Genomic DNA, 23,572 nt, shown 5'->3' on the forward strand with positions numbered 1-23,572 from the left:
TCTGGTGGCTTTTTTTCCTTCTACCATTGTGGATGGTACCCGTATAGTCATATGAGGCCATTTATAATCACTTTGGTTAAGAAAGGTCTCTCAAAATGTGTTTAAAGATCTCATTTTAACCAGACATTGATCAAAGAACTTGCTACTTTTTTTTTTTATTTAACTGAATTTTCTTCATTTGTTTCTAGTCATGATAATTACGCAGTAACATCTTATAATACATTGTTGTCAGATTTTAAATGGTGTATTATTGAGAGAGAGCTGAAGATCGAGTTTCCTTACTAACCACAAGTCATTTTGAATGATTATCAAGCTATATTGGATAACCAAATGCTTAATCCATAGATAGCGGGTGGTTGGATGGGAGCATCACCCTTGAATCATATACCTATGATGTTCGCATGGGTGTACGATCCGATAGTGATGTCGTTTCTTTTTCTCTTTACTAGCCTATCCTGCTTCTTTGGTTTGTGATTGTATTTTTGACAGGGGATATTTTTTTTTCTGTAAATCTTCTGCCTGTTTGTTCTTGGTTATTTATAATTTAGCTTATGATATCTTTAGGTTATGATTTTGATTTACATTTGTACAATTTTTGTTAGATTGCTTGTTTTTTTGTTTCAGCGGTCTCTCTTATAACCTCAATTGTGTTGGAAGAGACCTAAAGCAACAAACAAACAAAAAAATTAATCCATAGATATATTACTTTGAGACGTGTAAATTAAGTAACCTTGATGTTTAGTTTTTGACAATTTGTTATGAGTCAAGCATGTAATACTAATATTGTTTAAAACATCTTGAAATGGAGATCAGGGATGCCACTTTTCCGGTTTTAGCCGGAAATCCGGTTTTTTTACCACCAGCCGGTTTTAATCCGGAACCTCCGGTTTTTGTCCGTCGTCACTATTCAAAAAAAAAAAAAAAAATTTAAAGAAGAAAAAAAACGCATCGAGATTTGAGCCGGAACTTTTTCGCCGGGTGAATAATTGGGGCTGTCACCGTCGGTCGACTATTTGGGCACCTAAATGGTAGTTTATCTCCGCCCATCCCCATCACAATTCCTCCTTTAAAAAAAAAAAATTAAAAATAAATAAACAGTGATTTTTTGCTGAATTTGCCGTGTCAAACATTTCCCTCAAAACAACAAAATCACCATTATGTCTTATGTCATATTTTGACACCTGTGCAATAGTCTCGTGAAATTTAGTGACGGTCCCGTTTTTATGACGTCGGGCCAGACTGAATGGCACCAGATGTCACTATTGACACAGACCACCAGTGGTGTTCTTTGATTAGCTAGTTGATGGTTGAAGGGGAAGGGGAGGGACAAATCTCTCTCTCTCTCCTCTCTCTCTCCTCCTCTCTCTCTCTCTCTCTCTCTCTCTCTCTCTCTCTCTCTCTCTCTCTCTCTCTCTCTTTGTTTTTTTCCTCTCCATTTCTCTTTTTTTCTTCTTTTTTTTTTTTGATATAGAATTCCTAAGATCAATTCATAAATTATTATTCTGGTAGAGTAGTTCCCCCCCCCCTCTCTCTCTCTCTCTCTCTATTTCTTTCGCAACCATCCATTAGTCTAAATCATCTGGTTATACAGAGATAATACATTAGAATAAAGCAATGGTGATTGGCTTAGTTTATTCTTCTTTCTTTTTACCTTTTGACTATGACTTTAAATTTGTGAGATTCTTGGGTTGTTTTTATAAGCTGAATAACCACTAGGTTTCGGTAAAAAAAAAAAGATATTGTAGCCTGCTTTATAAAGCAAAAATCAAAACAAAACAACACTTTCTGGCCTTTTATTTGAATAACATTGTAGGCCTTTAACATGTGGAAAGGACAATTCATTAAATGTTTACAAAAAGTAAATTTATGTTTAATGATAAGAATGGATTTATACTAGTAATAATACCAAAACAAAACTATGTTCCTGTTATTTTTACACTTTGCTTGCGTTTGACCGATAGACGGAGACATTTTCCTCCTTTTTGACAAATTGCTATTATTATCACTGAATAAAAAACACTCACCAAAACCACTACATCATCTCTACCACCACTACTATTACAACCACCACCACATCATCATCCCTACCAACACTACTACTACAAATAACACCACATCATCCCTACCACCAGTACTACTTCAACTACCACCACATCATCATTCCTACCACAACTATTACAACCACCACCACACAATTATCTCTAAAAGACCACCACTACTACAACCACCACCACATCATCAACCCTACCACCACTACTACTACAACCACCATCACATCATCATCTCTAAGACCACTACTACTACTACTACTACTACTACTACTACTACTACTACTACTACTACTACTACTTCAATCACCACATCATCATCCCTACCACCACTACCACATCATCCCTACCACAACTCCTACTACAACCACCACCACACCATCATCCCTAGCACCACTACTACTACTACAAATAACACCACATCATCCCTACCACCACTACTACTACAACTACCACTACATCATCATTCCTACCACAGCTACTACAACCACCACCACACAATCATCCATACGATCAGTACTACTATAATCACTACCACCACTACTACTACAACCACCACCACATCATCATCCCTACTACAACCACCAAATGTAATTACACTTTCAACTTTTGAAATTCTCCGAGTCGTGTCAGAAATTGCTGCGAGACAAATTTTGGATCGCATCTCAGTGAATTTGAGTGAAGTTCAAATTTATAGGTTATGGTTGCATGGGTGGGTCATGATCTTCACAATGTTTTATGTGACCAGTCTTTCTCACCCCTGATAGCTATAGATATTAATTTGTCTATATTTTGTTTTCAGCACCTTATTTTATCAATTTGAAAACTGTTAATTCTCTTTTCTTTTGTGTGTTATTTGCTCTCAATTGCAATAATAAGTACTGAAACAATATTCCAAATTTGATATTTTACAAATCCCTACAAAGCCCTTGACGTTGATTTGTATCTCGTCCGCGCAAGTTTTCAGGCTTTTTAAAATTTGCCTGGTGGCATCCCTGGGAGATCCCTCCTACCTCTTTATTTGGCTCATTTAAAGAAATGTAACCTTACATAATATGTCCATAAAATCTAATCATTATCTTTTCTTTCTCTGTTCATCTCTAGGTCAATCAAGCACTACTTTTTGCTGGACAAGGGTGACTTTATTGTCCAGTTTATGGACATGACAGAGGTGGAGATGAAACAAAACATCGATGATATCCAGACATCTCGGTTGGAGTCACTTTTGGAACTTGCACTTAGGACAAGCACGGCCAATGTTGATCCTTTCAAGGATGACTTAATGTAAGCTTTGATTTTGGATTTGTCTATGTGTATAGATAAGATCTTTGCTGTGAAGGTCATGCACATAAAAAAAGAAAGAGATAAGTCTTTCTGTTCATGCAAATAGGGGAAAAAAGGAGATTTTCTGTCGCACAATATCCACGAAATACACACTCAAGGGGTTTGCAAGGTGCTATTACAATTTTTATTTGCAACGACAACACCATCACTGTATTGGGACTCATTTTATACTTGTCCACTTGTGAATAAAGAGCCTTTTGAAAGGACTTAATTTTGTACCGTAAGAATCTGAGTGTAATGCCACAAGCACTTCAACTCACTCAACCCTAACACAGACTATATCTGTAGTTTACCCTGGTTACTTTTACCCCATGCCTATTTATTATATTTTTCTGAGACAAATTATTGGCGTAGTATCAAAGCTAATGTTTTTAGTTTTTTTGCATGTTAATGGTAGTTGAATAAAACTGTCTATGTACATGCTCATTTTTAATACATTTTTTCCCATTTTGAAAAGTAGCAAAAATCTCTAGGATTGAATGAGTTAAGATGCTCAAACAGCTTAAGCAAATGATTTTAAAAATTATAATAATTATGATGATGGACTTTTGTATAGTGCTCTAAGTGCTTAAAATATAATGACTTGTTATTTAATCATTCATGTGATCCAAATTAAAAAAGATAAGCTTTAAGTTTAGGCTAAAAATCAACAGAGATTCTGAGTTTATGAAAGCCCTGTGGTACAGTGTTCCACACAAGACAGTCCAAAGTGAGATGAAAAGGATCTCACTTCGACTTTTGTCCATGCTGATACAATTCCTAAAGACATAGAGGGGCGTTATGGTCAAGGCGATGGTGAACTAACATCATTTCATCATATTTCAGTAAATATTCAAGTTAAAATAGCCCTGATATATTTGAGCATTTATATAGCATAATAGCCACTAAGTGTGCTCCTATATTACAATTGTATGATTTTAGAAAATTTTAAAATTTGATTGCCCAAATGACATTTTTCATGGAAATCAGATGAAGCAATTGAAAATAGGTAAATGAATAATGCTCCAACATTTATCATCTCTTTTGTTGTGGACTTATTAACCACTCATTTGACATTTCTTGATCAGTTATTTGCAATGTCGGACAACAGATTAAAGTTTGACCATTAAGTTTAAATTAGCTATCCTTGCCACTCTATAGAGTGGTGGAAAAAAGACATGGTAGCCAAGAAACAAATTTACATTTAGATTTATGGTAAACGACTTGAATTTAAATTGCAAACTGATTTCTCCCCATTCCAGAATTGATCTCCTTCCCTATGATCTCACATCACAGCTGCTATACATCCTTGCCATTGAATCAAAACAGGAGAAAGGTAGGTCATAAAATGGGCAGATTTTAGAAGGATGAATACATTGACCTGGGATTGTATTTGAGTTGGTTGATAAGTTGATGAATGCATAATTCAAATTAATTATCGTAAGGGTGAGAGGACTAGCTAAATCTCTCTGTTAAAATGTTGCTTGTTAAAATTCTTCCATTGTTCATTTGGACATGCTTTGCACAATCTTTGGAACTATCAACACAGGTCAATATATATCTTTAGAGTTTACCTCAACAAAGTTGTAGCATTGAATTACACTTCTTTGACCCAAGCAATTTTGAAACTTCAACTCAAAGCACTGGTTTTTCCCCACTATATTATGGTTGCTTTCTGGAACTGGATTGGTTTGGTTTTTGTTTTTTTTTCCAATTCAAATTCATTTTCTTCTTTGAACAAATATAATTATAAACAAATATAAAAATATAAACCAGAGCTCAAGGTTCGAAGGTTGAAGATAATGTCATCAGTACTGTGCACAATTGAAGACAGTGATTTTCCATTGATATTTAATTTTAAAACACACAAGGAATTTTCACCAATGTCTCATCTTGTGCTACGTACTGATGATGTTCTGTTTTGATTCTGAATCGTTTTGTTTTATTATTTCAGAATATCGAATTGACCCAACAGACATTCGCCTCTCTGGTCTAGAGTCTTTTACTTTTGACTATGTTGTCAAGTGGCCAACTTCACTTGTTTTAAGTAGGAAGGTAAATGTTTTCTTGTTGTTGTTCTTGTTGTTTAAGTCAGTAGTTAACAGTAACAACAAAGGAAAAAAAGAGAATGAAAATTGCCTCCTATTTTAAAAATAATTAATTTGCTTTTGTCATGTGATATTTAGGAAAGGGGGGGGGGGGGGGATGCTAAATTAAGTCGCCAAAAATGTTTCTTTTATAATTTGACTGAGTCAATACTTTGTTTTCTGTAATATTGGTTTTTAGGAAAATTATTCAACATGTATAGTTTCTTTCTTAAGCTTATCTTTCTCCCATTCTTTCTTTCTTTCTTTCTGTCTTTCTTTCTTTTTTTTTTTTTGTTTCTCTTTTGTTAATGAATGTAATTTTAATTTGACAAAGGAATATTGTAAGACAGTAAAAAAGACAGCATAAAAGACCAATTGAATAATTGAATTTCATGTCCATATTTCAGGCGCTCACGAGGTATCAGATTCTATTTAGACATCTGTTTTATTGCAAACATGTAGAGAGACAACTCAACAGGTAAGTAGTTATACTCAACTGTTTTCTGTTATTGTTTTTATTCTTCCTTGTAGTGGACAAAACTATTTAAACAAGTGTTATGAGATATGTAAAAGAAAACTGTTTTAATCATAACTGTGTTTGATGTTTATGTTGTTTTTTTTTTTTTTTTTTGTTTTTGTTTCAATGAATTCCTATTAAATGTTCGATTAATTGAATACTATGCTTTTTTGACTTGTTCCCATTTTATCTCCATCCCATCATTATTTTGATTTTTCAAAATTGATCATGTATAATTTTGATATAATTGTGTGACTAATTGATATATTTTTGTTTTGAACAATGTTGAGAAATATTTGTAAACTTAAAAAAAACCAGAAACGTTCATTTATAAACTTCTATTGCTTTTATTATCGATAAATGTCAAAATCAAATGGTCTCTTCTTCATTGTCCCAATGGATATCATAAAAAAATAGCCTGTAAAATTGCATTGTATAAAGATTAATTTTATCAATGGTTGCTTAAATACAAAAATTCCCAAAGATTATATCATTTTTTAAAATGTGTATATCTTCAGGTTATGATTTTGATTTACATTTGTACTATTTTTGTTAGATTGCTTGTTTTTTTGTTTCAGCGGTCTCTCACATAACCTCAATTGTGTTGGAAGAGACCTAAAGCAACAAACAAACAAACAAACAAACAAAATGTGTATATTTTTCTTGTGGTCAATATCTCCTTACTGCCAGTCTTATGAATTTAATAAAAATGGATTGGCAAAACGTAACATACGCCTTATATGTGTTGTACCAAAACATTGATAAAGTTATATTTAAAATTAAAAGAAATTCTTTCAGTCCTTTCACTGGTAAAGCCTATAATTCATGTAATTTGTAATGTATTTGGAAAACGTGTGTTAACATGTAACTCCTTTTTATAGTTATTTGCTTTAGTATCTTTGGATATCATATATGGTTCTTTTTTTTTTCAATACCTTTGGATAATGTCAAACGATGCCATGCTTCTTTTCTTATATTCTATACACATTCTGTTTTTGTTATTTATTTAATTTTGCTCAAAGTTATGTTGCACATTGTTTCAAGGTTTTGCAGCACAATTAATCGGTAAGGTTTTTGCAAAAACTGGTATATTGTTCATACTTCTGTAATATTGTATTTCTCCTTATAACAATGTGCAATCTAATATCTATTTTTAAAACTCAACCAGCAGATAGTCACTGATTGTCAGTGGCTGAGGGGAATAATGTCTTTTAACAAAGTCAATTAATGTTGAACAATGCTGACCCAATTGGTGATCACACCTACAATCGCCATTAGATTTATGTGTAAGTGCTTAACACACTTAACCCATTCAACTCAGTTGTAAATGAGTACCTGCCTTTTGACACAAAGGTAATGGCGTGATGCAAAAAAGGATGCCTAGTAGATGACCTGTACTATTTGAAATAGAAATTTGGTTCCATAAAGCTTTGTGAAATCCCTTGCATTGGTTAAATTGAAAACATGCCGTATAAATGTGCATGTTTTACTTGTTACAATTATATTTTTAGTTTTATTTAAAGGGTTCAATTTTTTGTCTTTGAAAAATTTGTCAATATTCTGTATGTTTTACCACTGTTTTTTTGGGGGTTTTTTTTTTTGGTGTTTTGTTTTGTTTTTGTTTTTTTATTTATTTAGGAAATAAAGCTATAAATATCTGAATAAAACTCAAACAAAACAAAACAAAAACCCTCATCGTTCTTGGTGAAGCATTTTGCAGTGGATTCCATTTGTATATCACGTGTAATTAAATATTTTCATCAAAAATATGTTTCAACCACCTATTTACTCGCTTTTAAGCTGTAAAACAAAACTTTTCTTTAACTAATCAAGACACTTATTAACAAACTCCCAGAACTGATTTATTCTCCATGTTTGGAATCTTTCTATTTTCCTTTTCCACGCTAACTTCATTTTTTCATTACAGAGCTATCTTCTTCTGTTTATTCTTTAATTTCATCCTTTATTTGGTTCAAATTTTTCTTGGGCCTTTATGATACAAAAATAATTCAAGCACTGTTAAATTTACAAAAAGCAAATAATATTGATTGTCTTTGACGGTGTATGAAAGTCTATTGAATGTTTATTAATGTTTATTTTGAGGTCTTTATGTTTCGGGTTAGTAACATAAATATTATAATTACAATTTGGGTTAACATTTTGGGGCTGGATTCATTTTTAATATTATTTTTTCCTGTCTGGTTATAAATAAAATGTTTGAAAAAGTAAAATAAAATCCCCGTTTTACATTCTCTAGAGTATATATTGAGGGAAAACTGAAATATTCCAGGTATCCGTAGTAGTGCAGTTCCTCATGTGAGCTCAGGTGAAATGAATTGAGACCATGAATCTAGGTACAAAATATAGGCCAATCCGCTCGGTCGCATTGTGATGTTTATGCTGAAAAGACAGACTTCAGAAAGTTATTTACTAGCAAATGGTAATAGGATAAATGATCAAAATAGCTAATTGAATGGCAAAAGTCTTTCATTTTTAAAATATACCATTTAAAAAGCTTACTTCAAAGAAAGTAATTGCCATGGTTTTTTTTAAATCAAAATATAAAATACTGTCAAGGAATGCAGATGTATACATTTTCAGTTATTTCTTTTCCTGTTTTTTTTTTCTCAGTGTGTGGATGGTGAACAAGCAGACCAAGATGTTTACACGTTGGTATTTTTCAGCCTTTGCCCTTCGTCAACGAATGCTGAACTTTGTACAAAACTTTGAGTACTACATGATGTTTGAAGTGATAGAACCCAACTGGCATGCCTTTCAAGAGAACATGTCCAAAGTAGGTACATCTGGATAATGGATAATCACTTTAATCAAGCCATTCACATGCCTGCCACATATACACATGAAATTCATCAATTATTGAATATATAATTCAGGTTTTCAAAAATCTATAAGAACACTCATGAAAACCGTGGCTACTTTTTTTGTCCTTATTTCCTACTTTTCCTCTTTTTTGCTTCTTCTCCTCTCAAAGCTTTCAACTGTATAACCAAGAAAAAAGTCTTTTTGAGCTTTCATACTGATCCAATTAGAATGTATCCCTGTATCTTTAGCATGGAATGGACAACAACAATTGCCTGCTATCCTCTGAATAAGGTAGTGTAGTCTATTGCGGAAAGACTGTATTGTATCAAAATTAAATTGAGCTCGCTAAAATAAAAAGTTACTTTGATTGAACCAAGTCTATATTGTCCAGGAAATGGAGGATGCTCAGTTTCTTTTTGAAATAAAGTGGAAAAATTCAGTATTCAGTCAGAAAATTTCCTATCATAACAACTTTGTCTCAAAATCCTCTAAATTATTAAAGATGATTTTATGAGATATAAAGTGGACAGAGATTAGAAAACAACTTTGTATAGTAAAATATAAGTATCTGAGAATATGTCATTTGAGCAATGTTGCCATTTGTCCTAGGCCACATACATTTGCTTGGCAGTGGCAGTCATATCCGTATCTCTGGGTTAATTAAGTGTTTCTCTCAATACATTCACTACTCCAACAATTTTTTCTTTTTGTCTTTCACATTTCCATACAGGTGACCACTTTAGACGACGTCCTAGCATTCCATGCTGACTTCCTGGACTCTTGCCTTAAAGATTGTATGTTGACTCACACTGCCTTGTTGAGAATTGTGGATAAGCTTTTGGTTGTTTGTGTCACATTCTCTAACTACGTTCAGGTAAATAGTCTATCTTAGTTCATCCTCATTGTGTTCTTAGTGAGAGAGTAAACTCAAAAGTTGCCACTCTTCCTTTTTTTTTTTTTTCTGTAATTTTCCTTGGTTTTTTTTGTTTTTGTTTTTTTTACTTGGGGGGGGGGGGGGGGGGGGGTTGAATTGAATCAATCATAGTAGTGTTTCTTCTAAAGTTCCATTTCTTTTTTTATTATTTTTTTCTCTTGATTACTTAGGAATATTTACACATGTAATATCTTTGAGTGTCTTTTGAACATTCAGTTCTTAATGCCTTTTTGTTGTGATGAGCCTAAATAGAATAATAGAAATAGGTCTTTGTGCTTTTGGCTTACAGCAAAAATCCCAGTTGTTAAAATCAAAATCTTGACTATTAAAGGTTTTATCCTGTTTTACTGTCATTGTGTATTGGCAGCTCTGAGTAATCCTCTCCTGAAGTTTACGGATTGAAACCTGTTTTTCACTCGGCAATCTGGGGGTTGATTATTTTTTCAGTAGGAAATCAAGAGGATCACAATTGAGCCATATTCTAAAAAATTTTAATAAGTTGGAAACTATGCACATTTTTATATATTAAGAGAAATTGTAAACAGACAATTTTGGTTTTCCTTGTTTATCTTTAAACTCATAAGTTAAGATTGTGTACAATTGACTAACTGGCTTTTTAAAATCTTTTTTCTGTTTTTTGTTTTTTTAAAAACTTTGTTCTCAAATGTAAAGGTATTTTCAAAAATGAAGCATGAAAAGTTATTAGGATGAGTTAACATTAAACATTTACGCTTGTTATTATTTTGTTTTAAGATCATGGTTTATTTTATGATTTGATTTCAGTTTTCTTTTCCAAACAATTTTTCTCTTTATTATCACAGCTTTCATAACCTTATCCAAATTGAGCTTTTTTATCATTTCACCAGCGTGTCAGCAAGACTGCTTCAGTTGACTCTGAGACTGAACGACTCAGAGATAGTTCCCTTCAGTCATCGATGAGTAACAAAGAACGCAAGGAGGATGCAGAGAAGAAGAAAACTGCATCAAGGGTTTGTTCAATTAACTTTCGTGATTATATATTTGGAAAAAAAAAATTAGTTTTTTAGTGATGTGAATTTCCATTTATTCATCAGTATTACCAATGAGATCTGCTGTGCGTTATATCTTATTATTTGACTGTTAACCTTCTATATATATATATATATATATATATATATATATATATATATATATATATATTCTTTATCTCTCTCTCTCTCTCTTTATCTCTCTCTCTCTCTCTCTCTCTCTCTCTCTCTCTCTCTCTCTCTTCTCTCTCTCTTTCTTCTCTCTCTCCTCTCTATCTCTCTCTCTTTCTCTCTTCTCTCTCTCTCTCTCTTTCTCTTCTCATCTCTTTTCTCTCTCTCTCTCTTCTCCTCTCTCTTCTCTCTCTCTCTCTTCTCTCTCTCTTATCTCTCTTTATCTCTCTTCTTTCTCTCTCTCTCTCTCTTTTCTCTTTCTCTCTTCTCTCTCTCTTCTCTTCTCTTCTCTCTCTCTTCTCTCTCTCTCTCTCTCTCTCTCTCTCTCTCTCTCTCTCTCTCTCTCTCTCCCTCTCTCTCCCCCTCTCTCTCTCTCTCTCTCTGTGTGTGAAAAACGTGTATGGCAGTCATCTTGTGAATATTTTTGCTCGTTGTTGATTCGTTAATTGATTAATGCATCTGGTGAATATTTACAAATAACTCATGCATTACTGTAGCTTAATGATTAACAATGCAAAAAAAATCTTTTAAGAAAGTAAAAGCTGTTGCATTTCAAATTTTTCTCATTCTTGAAGGTTTTGTCGGAGCACGTAGAACAACAACTGGCGGATGAGAATTTTGAGCAGACCATCCAGATGTTTGACAACAATTTCTCTCGATATCTTTTGGAGTTGTTGGACAGGATCATGGATGAAAGCAAGGAGGCTCACTATAACAAACTTATTAATATCATTCACAGGTGTGTTTGTCATTCAGAACATTTGATCTTTATCACAGTAGCTCATTTTCATCAGCCAGGAAAAATTTGTTGTTATTTTTCACAAAAATAATGGCAGATTATAATTAGATTTGATATTATTTATGGATTCTCAAGCCTCCTCTGCAGTTTGTTTTTGATTAAACATGTGTGATCCAAAACAAAACAAAAAAGACAGCCAAATAATAAGTTGTCTAAAAGAAAAGGAAATAACACATAATAATAGTACAGTGCCAGCAATTTTCTAGTGTAGTGCATGCCATTTGTCAATTTGATGCTAAATCCTTGATAAGTTTGAATATCACAATAGTTCAAATGGTTTTCCTATTCAGTAATGGACTAATATGAATTGATATATTCCAATTTGGTTGAAATCTCATCCTGTCCTCAAAGTGTGGGGTGAATGTTTGCTCTTTACGCAAAATTTTTTTAAAAAGTTATTGGTAAATCCAGTATTGTGACTTATAATTTGATACTAAATGGTTTGTTTCTAATTGATCTTCAGACTAAACTTCAATGGATTCTACACGGAACAGTTAGAGAAAATGTCAGGGGATAGAGCAATGAAGGAAAATTCTGTTGTTTCTGAAACAGGTCTGTATCATGCATTTTGCTTTGATTAATCTATATGAGTAACTATTTAAAAGGGTAAGAAATACACACACTCACACATGTATAGCAATTTCTTGTTTTTTCCATGATCAGTGCACGTCACAACTATGTAGTATCATAGAAAAAGTATGTTTCAAAAAGAGAAACAAAATACATGATAAATATTTCAGGCTCAAAATTTTTCTTCCATTCTATAAATCTGTGCATGTTCTGGCTCTACTTTCAGCCAGGTTGTTTTTTAAGCAGGGGTCATTTTTTGGTTACTCTTGTGTTTAAAAAAGATTTTATTCAGTGTTTATATATGCTTGAATGTTATAATTGTCAATGTGGAACCAATCTGTTTGTATGGCTTCCCTAACAAAAGTAGACGTGTATCAGTATCAGTCACTTTGCATTGTTTCTAATTTCATAAATTTCATTTCAAATCGAGATGAATAGGGTTATAAAAATAGACCTTCAGAGACATAAGGTCCATGGAGCTGGAGTTTATCCTAATCTGGTCAATTGTTCGGTACTTTCCACCAGATCTAAAAGACCCAGCTACCCAATCATTGCTGGGTGGACAGTTTCAGAAAAAAGAATCGCGACCACCTGAACTGATATTGAATGTGGTCCTTTTGCATGTGAAATGAGTAATGAGTGTTCTCCCAACTGAGCTGTCAGGACCTCAAAAGTGATTATCTTGCCTGTCATTTTAGATTCTGCGAGGTTATTAATTTCTGTGCATATTTCTTTTTTTTTTGAAGATTAATTTGCAGAAGTGTTGATAATCCAGTATAAGGATCTGTTTAGCAAGCATTGTAAATGTTTTTTGGCTTTTTTTTTTCCAGGTAGCAGTAGCAGCAGCAGTAGTCTAACTTCTTTTACAAGTCAACAACCAGAGGCTGCCCGTTATGTGCCTGGACACTATACAAGCAATCGCTGAATCGAGAGGTGGTCAAAGAGATCTATAATAGTATTTCCTCTGTTAACATTGAGTGGGGCTTCCTTTTTCACATTGTAAAAACAATTTGTTGTTTCAAAAGGAACCTATTCAAACAACTTCTGAACATGAAATGTTGAAGGAAATAATTCAATTCTGTTTATATCTACACCAGTCAACTTGCCAGCAATTGATCTTACTTGACTTACACCACAGAGTAGGTAGGTTACCACAGAGGCTCCACTCCGGTACTATCGCAAACTCGGGGACCCAAATAATTTCTGGCCAAATTTTTTTATTTTTAAAATTATTTTTTGGCTAAAATTTTTATTTTAAAATTTTTTTTTATTTTTTTTAGATCTAAATCTAGATTGCTTCAAGATCTAAATCTATATCTAGTTCTAGATTCATAATAGATAATTAGATCTGGACAGGATTTTGTTTTGTTTTGTTGGTTTTTTTTCAGAATACTAGTAGTATACAGTATTCATAACTCACCCTATACTGGATACCACTGCGAAAGATGGAGAATAATTGAACTTTTGAGCTTTATATAGCGCAATATCCACTAAATGTGCTCAAAGCGCTTTACAAGGGGTCCCTGGTCAACAGCAATATTTAACATGTAGGACGGGACATGACATGGATAGTATGTAATAATAATATGTCGAAGGGCTTCTTGGTGGGTCTTCCCGTGTAGCTCCCTCCACATAAATTCATCCAAATGAGATGCCAGTTGACTGTTGTGGACACCAAGCATAGACTTGAACCTGCGTTTGCAGTTCTTCCAATAACACTCAATAGTGTTGGTGCATGCGCCTGTGCTTGTGTCCGGATGAGACTTATAGGTGATCTCAAGCTAAGTACATTGGTGGTATGCTCTTGCATTCTACATCTGATCCCTATTTGTTCCCAGTTCCCCTATGTCTTACTTTTTCTTGGGTGCTTTAATTGTAATTCTAGAACTTTTTACGATCCCATTTTCTTCCATTTTACTGGCGCTGATATAACCTAAATGTGTTGCAAGCGATGTAAAACCCTTAAAAACAAAAAAAAAACCTGTCTGGGGGTCAACAAAGTTAGCTGTTTGTTTCTCCACCAGCTGTTGGTATGGAGGTTGGCTATCCCATTGTATGTAGCCCAGCTATCACTATGTATAGTGGAACCGAGGACGATGTGCTCCTGAATAAGTGGCAACAGTCTAGCCGCTGATCTGTCGTTATCCACGACCACTAGAAATCCGTTGTCCCATCTCCCTACACACACACACACCACCAAACCCCCACCCACCGTTGCTCAGCAACTCGGCCCACGTTGTTTTTCCTTTTGGCCACTAAACTTTCGTAGATCTCGACTGTGAGGCCTGGACCACCTGTTTGGTACAGGTTGTTCAAAAGCCACCACGAACAAATGTCTCTGAAGAAACCATACCAGTGTATAACTGAATTTTCACTTACTCCAGTGAGCCCTGTACTATTTAGAATCAAAACCCACCACGAACAAATGTCTCTGAAGAAAAACCATACCAGTGTATAACTGAATTTTCACTTACTCCAGTGAGCCCTGTACTATTTAGAATCGAAACCCACACGAACAAATTTCTCAGAAGAGACCTACCGTGTAATAACTGATTTTCACTTACTCCAGTGAGCCCTGAAATAGTTTAGAATCAAAACCCACACGATACAATGTCTCTGAAGAAACCATACCAGTGTATAACTGAATTTCATTACTCAGTGAGCCCTGTTACTATTTAGATCAACCCCCACGAACACATGTCTCTGAAGAAAAACCATACAGTGTATTTTAAAACTGAATTTTCACTTACTCCAGTGAGCCATGTACATTTTAGAATCAAAACCCACCACGAACAAATGTCTCTGAAGAAAAACCATACCAGTGTATAACTGAATTTTCACTTACTCCAGTGAGCCCTGTACTATTTAGAATCGGCTCCTTGAAAGCCCACAAAAGGAGCAGCTCAACAATTTTCCTCAGAGGCAGACACTGATGTTCAAAGAACGATCCTCTCGTTAAGGGAACTTTGATACTCTTTTGGGTAGGGCAACGCCAGTACCTGTTGTCACTAGTGGCACTTTTCTTTATAAAAGTGGTAACTCGATTGCAAGTCGCACAATTTGGGTTTCTTGTCAATACACTGTTCGTCTGAAGAAAGAGAATAGCATCTTCTTCTGTCCTCGCATGTGCATATAACAATTGTAACGCCATTACGAGAACTGAAATAGTGTGTCGCAACCGTTAGAGCTTTTCTTTTCCTCCCCCTATTGCAGCCACCATTGTCCATCTCACGGTTGTGACATCTCAGGAAATGATACTGTCTAATAGTAGTGTAGAGGTTCATTTAAAGGAATTTCGTTGAGCAGTTCTTCTCACTCCTGCAGTCAAGTGGAATGTCCATTATGGCCTCTGCCATTTTCTTGACAAGCCTGAACCTTACGCCAGTAACAACACGCAAGGAGTTGATTCCATTGCGAAATACGATTTCAGCGAATTGGAGGCAATGTTGCAGGGTAGGTGATAGTATTGTTAGTCCACCCTCCTTTAGGTCGGGATAAATGTTTCATTGATATGAAATAAGACGAGTCTGACAAGGGACTTTCCTGGATGAGATTTATTGTCTTGCACAGACCACAAACTATTCTTATGAGTTTCTTGGCGACATATCCCTAAATGTAGGTGACAATGTCGTTTTCTGGACCTCCCAGTACAGAATTACTTGCGCAATTTTGAACAAAGGGTCAGATGAGCCTTGGAACATCTTGATGAAGCTGTGTCCTGACTGTGTGGGTGGCTCCCTTTGTTGTGATGGGTGTCAAGCTTAAACAGAAATGTGTCCAAGTCTGTTTGACAGTTGCCGCCTTTAAAAAATGACATCATAGTGAATCATCCTTGTACAATATAAAATAATGTGAAATCATATAATCTGGACATATATAGTCGATACTAGTTTTTCTTTTGTTTTTTTAACACAACCAGCACACTTTCCTCATGCCCACAAAACGCACTAGCTTATGCTGGTTAATGCTCTCTAGAGCAACAATGTTCTGTTTTGAAGGGCAGCCTGGCAGTTTTCTGCTTGTGAAGCCATTGATCAGTGCATCTGCCAAATCCATGCGAAACATCATGTGGTCATAACCTTTGGCTACTTCATAATCTTTAACACTGTTAGACCACACGATGTAAGCATTGTAAACAGATGCACTGATCAAATGGCAGACAGTATATCGCCACCATTTCTTACTAGGCCTGCCCACCGGGTAGTAGCTGAGTTGTTGGTTGAATTTGTCCACCCCACCCATGAATTTGTTGTAGTCGATGAGTGGGTATGGACGTCCTTCCTCAGCTCTACCTATAACTTGGTTGGTCGAAAGGAGGTGGACAGGCCTTTTGTCATGGTAGCTGGTGGCAAAAAAATTCCCTTTTTGCATTTGACGAAGGCCTCCCTTTCGTAGTTTAGACTTCATTGATGGAGGGAGACCTTTTCTGTTCGGCATGACCGTTCCACAGGAAAATGTGTCGTGGGACAGGAGGCGACTGGCGACATCAACACTTGAAAAATAGGTCGAGGTAAATGTGATGACCCTGATTATAATGAGGAGCACACAAATAGTCCACCACTTCTAAACACAGGGGCTGAGATGGATCCCGCCCTCCAGCCCTCCCGGTGTAGATATCAAATCCAATACAATATTCCAGCCTTGCATCACAAATGGTCCAAAATTTGAGGCCCCATTTAGTAGGCTTCGCAGGCATATACATTTTGAAGGCAAGTCTTCCCTTGAAGCCTACCATTGTTTCATCCACACTAAGTTCTCGATTTGGAGTGAAATTATTGCGGAATGTCTCCTTTGTCACATTTATAATATTTCTGATTTTGAAGAGGGGGTCATAATCAGGGTCACCACACTGAGGCTGTTGACTTGTGTATCCCGACAGTGGAAATATCTACTCAAGTTCTTAAAACGGATAATGGTCATGATCGAACTCGCATAAGGGTCCCTATATCGTCTATCCTCTGACCAATAGCACCACAGATGAGGTCGATTTCTAATTCCAAAAAATTATCTGGATTCCTAAGAACGCCCGCAATTCTTCCATTGCCGTCTCATACCATGCTGAGTTGGCTGATTCCTCCATGGACTGCTCAGCATGGCGGTTAGTCTCCTCGTCTAGGGTGTTGATGAGGGCAAGGTGAAACATCAGAAAGAAATAGTCCAAGGGACGTGTGGATGGTGGCAAAGCATGTTGTGGACCGGAGTTCAGAACGAAATCTGTTATGAATACGTCAGAACAATCTTCCGACCATGTTGCATCTGAGGGAGGAGGTTCTGGTTCATCACTGGATGCCTGTGGGAATAATACAAAGCAACATTGTGTCAGTTTTCAATCAAAATAAAAATTGGTAGCTTGAAAAAATGAGTGAAATGAGTAATAATGCAAATCTAAATAGGAGAGAAAGAAGGGGAGGAACAAAAGAGAAAAACGAGAAAGATGAGAAAGAGAGAGAGTGTGTGTGTGTAACCGAAACTCACTGCTCGGCTGGAACATGGAATGAACAAACAAGGAGAAATGATGCCAAAAGTGACGCTTTTGATCGCAAACACGGTTGTATCACGAGGTTAAAGGTCAAAAGAAGCTTTCAGATTGACCCTTAACCTTGTATAGGTCAAAACTAATAATAAATTAACCAATGAAAAACTTCAAAATATTGGTGTCGGTTTCTGTCGGGTTGAACCGTGCTGACAGCAGAATCCCGTTGTCGGATTGTGTCGGGTTGACCGTTAGCGATGACGTCAGTGTGTTGTCGGTTTTTGTCGGGTTGAACGCTAGAAGGTTAAGGGAACTTTGATACTCTTGTGGGTAGGGCAACGCCAGTACCTGTTGTCACTTGTGGCACTTTTCTTTATTAAAGTGGTAACTCGATTGCTAGTCCCACAATTTGGTGGGGTTCTTGTTAATACACTGTTCGTCTGAAGAAAGAGAATAGCGTCTTCTTCTGTCGTCGCATGTGCATATAACAACTGTAATGCCATTACGAGAACCGAAATGCCGCGGTGCGAAAAACACAAAACACACCTGACAAAAAAAACGTAAAAAAAAGACCCACGTGAAATCCAAATGATTGAACACGTCAAAAAATGTTTAACTGTTTTTATTATCCATTTTCAAATATATGTTTATTTGTTCAAAAACATATAAAAACATTATACATTAAATTCGCATATAATACATATTATGTACATGTACATACACAATAATAATAAAACACATAATTTTTTAGAAAATGCTGGTCAAGAAAAAGAAAATGCTAATCTGGTATACAACAATAAGCAACATCCGGTGTCATCATTCCAGGATGGCGACTGACGGTATCTAGGACAAACTAAGCAAGAGAGACTTGGGTCCCCGAGTTTGCGGTAGTGCCTCCACTCCTCGCTCACTCCCCATTCGCTCAATGTTAAATTCGTGATGTTGACTGTTGACTTCGCTGGGCCTCAAAAGTATGTCAAGACATATAAATTATAGTCTGTTTCTCACGAATCGCTTTTTTAAAAATATATATATATAATTCATATTCTGACAAAAGTGTTGGCACCTAGCAAAATTGCCAAATAATTATTCCCGTCATCAATTTCATTTAAAATTTGTTGAGAGTAAGAAGGAAAAATGTGACGAAGTGTTCGGTCAAGATTTCATAGATTGAGAAAGAAAATAGAGGAATTTATTATAAAAACAGATATGGAAGGGGAAAGGGACCTGAAAATGAGATTTTAAAATGACATAAACTGTTTACAGAGCATAATAGCAAAGGATAGAATTACTTGATCTTACCTTAGTGTCGCAACCGTTAGAGCTTTTCTTTTCCTCCCCCTATTGCAGCCACCAATGTCCATCTCACGGTTGTGACATCTCAGGAAATGATGTAGTCTAATAGTAGTGTAGAGGTTCATTTAAAGGAATTTCGTTGAGCAGTTCTTCTCACTCCTGCAGTCAAGTGGAATGTCCATTATGGCCTCGACCATTTTCTTGACAAGCCTGAACCTTACGTCAGTAGCAACACGCAAGGAGTTGATTCCATTGCGAAATACGATTGCAACAATTTGGAGGCAATGCTGCAGAGTAGGTGATAGTATCGTTAGTCCACCCTCCTTTAGGTCGGGATATTGTTTCATTGATATGAAATAAGACGAGTCTGACAAGGGACTTTACTGGACGAGATATGTCTTGCACAAACCACAAACTATTCTTATGAGTTTCTTGGCGACATATCCCTAAATGTAGGTGACAATGTCTTTTTCTGGACCTCCCAGTACAGAATTACTTGCGCAATTTTGAACAAAGGGTCAGATGAGCCTTGGAATATCTTGATGAAGCCGTGTCCTGACTGTGTGGGTGACTCCCTTTGTTGTGATGGGTGTCAAGCTAAAACAGAAATGTCTCCCGTCTGCTTGACAGTTGCCGCCTTTTCCAGGAAGGAGTATAGCATCCACCATGATCTGGGTCAGTGCTGACCGGAACTCCCGACAATCTGGATTGACACGATGTACGCTTTTGCCTGGAACTACCGAAAACATGTTCTCTAAGCAGTCCTGATTCAGTCGGTTTGTTAACAGGAACGACATGTTGCAGTTGGTTGAGAGATCATCCCATAGATCCAGGATACAAGCAATTGTCAACTTCCATCCCTCTATGTATGACAGTCTTCCACTCTTTTTGTGACGTTTAATACTGTCAAACCACATCAGTTTCTCTCTCAGAAACGACACATGCTCTGTTGAAGATGATAATGCATGGGACATAGGAGTTTTGCTGTTGTGAGACGAACTATTAAAAAAGTAAAATATCTTGTTGCCATAGCTTCTGGTGGGAGATCGCTGTTGTGGATCATGGTGGTTATTCCTGCATCAACTGAGTGACTGAGGACTTGCATTGCAAGTTTAACGCTTAGATTTTTAAATGGTCACATAGTAATGTGCCTCTTGGTTAATTTTGGTGCCATTCGGAGTGGAAATCTTAAATCTTTCTCGTAGAACATCTGGATATTATTCCAAGAAATATTTTTGCCGTCCATTGCAAATCCACTCTTTTTAAGGTTATTTCTAATACTTTTCATCTAATGTGGGAGGTCAAACATGACAATTAGCTTTTCATCAAGATGAGGAAATATGGCCTGTCCCTATTTATATCTAATTTCGTAACAACTGCTTGGTTGTTGGTGCCTTGATCCCAGATCAACACTTTGGGAATCAAGCCTAACTCTCTAATCCTGATGATGATGTCTTTCAAAAGTGTTTGAAGATGTACTTATATTTCCTCTTCTTGGTTGGGATCATATCGTTGTCTGAGTCCGATTCCTCATCACTTGACTCGGTCCTGTTCACTTTCCTTCCAAGTTGCTCTGCCATTTTGCAAGCGATATCAAGGTTCACATGGAGACTGGTGAGAATCCTCTTGTTCTCGTCTGACAGTGTCCCAAAATTGGCTAAATGGACCTTAGCAAATCTCTTTATAACATCTTTTGGCGTGCTAGGCTGATGGAATGAGGTCTTAAAATTCGAAGTCACCTTGCTTTTGATGCTGTAATAGGTGCCCAATAGAGATCCGAGAAGTTTTTTGCGTCAAGTGGCTCGATTTCATTTTGCAACAGGACCCGTGCAAACTCAAAAACCTGAGGGTTCCTGTCTTTAATTTCGTTGTACTTTTGTATATAATTTTGAGCCTGTTCCATTACAGTTGATAGAAGGATCGCGCAGGTGTATGGCTTTGTACTGAACAACTTCATTTCTTCTATTCCCGTTTAGCTCCCTTTACATAAATTCATCCAAATGAGATGCCAGTTGACTGTTGTGGACACCCACATAGACTTGAACCTACGTTTGCAGTTCTTCCAATAACACTCAATATTGTTGGTGCATGCGCCTGTCTGGGGGCCAACAAAGTTAGCTGTTGGTATGGAGGTTGGCTATCCCGTTGTTGTATGCAGCCCAGCCGTCACTATGTATAGTGGAACCGGGGGCGATGTGCTCCTGAATAAGTGGCAACAGTCTAGCCGCTGATCTGTCGTTATCCACAACCACTAGAAATCCGTTGTCCTGTCATCCTACACACACACACACCACCAAACACCCACCATTGCTCAACAACTCGGTCCACGTTGTTTTTCCTTTTGGCCACTAATCTTTCATCGATCTCGACTGTGACGAATATCATTCCCTACAATGACAATGTATCGCTGAACTTGAGTTTGTAGTTGTTCTAGGAAGTGGTTGTGGTGTTGGTACTAAACTTCTTGGAATGCTATCAAAAATAGAAGGAGGGTCTTTTGGTCATAATTTCCTTTGACTGAAATTGTTTCAAACCCTTCAGGAAAATGTTTGATGCAAATAACAATGTTTGATGTATTAGGGATATTGTCATGGTGTATTGCTTTCATCCACCTTTCACGTTCTTCTAAATTTTTAGAAAGTCTATAAACAATTTTATCAGTTGATTTATAATTTGAATGGCAACCCGTAACACAACATTTTCTCCCCATGTTTAGTCTAGACCTGTTTTATAATTATATACCTAATGCAGACGAAGACAACTTATATTCTAAGAAGTCTAAGTAGTCTTTACTCTCACTTTGAGTCAGTCAGAGAAGAGTAAGTCAACAGAGTTAGACTAGACTAGCAATCTCGATTATAAAATTAATTCAATTTAAAAAGCAGGTAAAATAATAAACAAATAGAGTTATACGTGCATATGATATGAGGAAAAGTAATCCAAAGTGAAATAACGCAAAATTAGACACAACAGTAATTTGAAATTGAAACCGATAGGAGGCTGCCGTTTTGTTTGCTGCAGTAAACATGCTGTTCTCTTTTCCTCCTTCGATAAGACTTATACAGGAAAAAACAATAATAACATTTAAAATATTTAATCTAATATTAATTCCAGTACATTTCACAATTGAAAAAACACAATATAATGATTGTGGTGTTAAATATAATTTTCATTCTTTCTTTAAAAGCTAATCCAAATTTAGGGCTGTTACTTTTTACTCCCTCCTTCAATTGGTTTGCATTCTCGCCTCCACATTTTTAACTGCTTGCATAATCAGGAGGCCTGAGTAGAGTAAGCCATGATAAGACAGCAATGTTTGTGAAAAAAAAATTCTCTGATCTTTAAGATCTTCAAGGATTGATTCAAGTAATAAGTTGCTATGACAACTCAAAGTTGTAATGAAATCAATAATATCCTCCCTGTGATGAAGAACAGCTGTTGCATTAACAATAATACTGTTGAATCTATTTTTACGATAGCTCATCAACAAGGACTTCTTTTTCTTTTCATGACAATATGCCAGTCAATTTTGACGACAACCACTCTTTTCATCACCTCGTGGTCCGAAGGCTTTCGAAATGGTACACAATAAGCGTAAGGTTGCAGATTCCCTTTCTCCACGAAACTTTGAAAATTTAGAAGATTCATCTCTCCCAAGCTTCTTACCACCATTCTGGATTGACATTGTTTCTATGTTTTGAACGTATAGGGAATGAGATTAGCGGAAGAGTAGCATCCCTTGATTGGACGTCACCTTACAGAGAGAACGTCAATTTGGTTTTGCGCCGCATGCGTCTCTCTCGTCCTCGCTTTCGATGAAGTGTCTCAAGCCGCTTTCACCGAAAGCGAGGACGAGAGACGCATGCGCACAACCAACATGACGTTCTCTCTCTAATAACTTTTCCGCCGGTGACGTCCAATCAAGGGACGCTACTCTTCCGCTAATCCCATTCCCTATAGAAGTTGAAGCAATTATTTCTTGTCCATTTCTCCCATTTTCAAGTCTTTTGATGCCAGGGGGATGTTTGGTGGGTCTGAACGGGGCCCGGGCCCTTATTTTCATAGCCTCCCTCCACTTCCACATTAATTTCATTCTCATGTCTCAGATTATTGCAACTGTTAGTTGAGACGGAAGATATAGTATATGATACTCCTGGATTCCTTGCTGTGAGGGGATGATCTTTGAAAGTGTTTTGAGCTTCTCACTGCTCTTCTCCTGTATTTCACCTGTACTATTTGCTCAAAGGATTTTAGTGGATTATGAGCAGGTCTGCGATGGTTGCACCCTTGGGAGAAAACATAATATTTGCATTTGCCAAGGAAGCAAGGGTGAGGACGAGGACTACCTTTTGCTTTTAGAATCTCTCCATCATGAGGAATGTAGAGTTCCAACGAGTTTTCACCTCTTGCTTTAATTTCCTCTCCTCCATTTTGTGGGACTTTTTGAATTTACAGTTTCACTACAGTGAAAGTAGCTCACAATTGCTTTGATTTTATTAATGGTGTCATTAATCCCTGGCGTGT

At 36.3% G+C, this 23,572-nt stretch overlaps 1 protein-coding gene across 3 annotated transcripts in view; it reads left to right on the forward strand.

Moving 5' to 3' along the window:
- Positions 1 to 17,705, forward strand: part of LOC144968925 (gamma-tubulin complex component 2-like) — a 40,983-nt gene extending 23,278 nt beyond the window's left edge. The window contains exons 21-31 of one of the 3 annotated variants that reach the window (XR_013644695.1): positions 3,153 to 3,332; positions 4,634 to 4,707; positions 5,326 to 5,426; positions 5,866 to 5,936; positions 8,607 to 8,769; positions 9,529 to 9,672; positions 10,599 to 10,721; positions 11,486 to 11,649; positions 12,173 to 12,261; positions 13,110 to 14,731; positions 15,102 to 17,705. Coding sequence is in view for 1 of the 3 variants with exons in the window: in XM_078907783.1 (XP_078763909.1) it covers positions 3,153 to 3,332; positions 4,634 to 4,707; positions 5,326 to 5,426; positions 5,866 to 5,936; positions 8,607 to 8,769; positions 9,529 to 9,672; positions 10,599 to 10,721; positions 11,486 to 11,649; positions 12,173 to 12,261; positions 13,110 to 13,204 (1,204 nt within the window). In the remaining 2 variants the exon portion in view is untranslated. Of the gene's footprint in view, positions 1 to 3,152; positions 3,333 to 4,633; positions 4,708 to 5,325; positions 5,427 to 5,865; positions 5,937 to 8,606; positions 8,770 to 9,528; positions 9,673 to 10,598; positions 10,722 to 11,485; positions 11,650 to 12,172; positions 12,262 to 13,109 lie in introns of all 3 variants that reach the window. The other 2 variants (XR_013644694.1, XM_078907783.1) reach the window with 2 other exon arrangements.
- The last annotated feature ends 5,867 nt before the right edge of the window (positions 17,706 to 23,572 follow it).

The sequence above is a fragment of the Berghia stephanieae genome, chromosome 3 (assembly GCF_034508935.2).
Source record: "Berghia stephanieae isolate SIO BIC M18660-M18661 chromosome 3, UCSD_Bste_1.3, whole genome shotgun sequence".
NCBI classification, from domain to species: domain Eukaryota; kingdom Metazoa; phylum Mollusca; class Gastropoda; order Nudibranchia; family Aeolidiidae; genus Berghia; species Berghia stephanieae.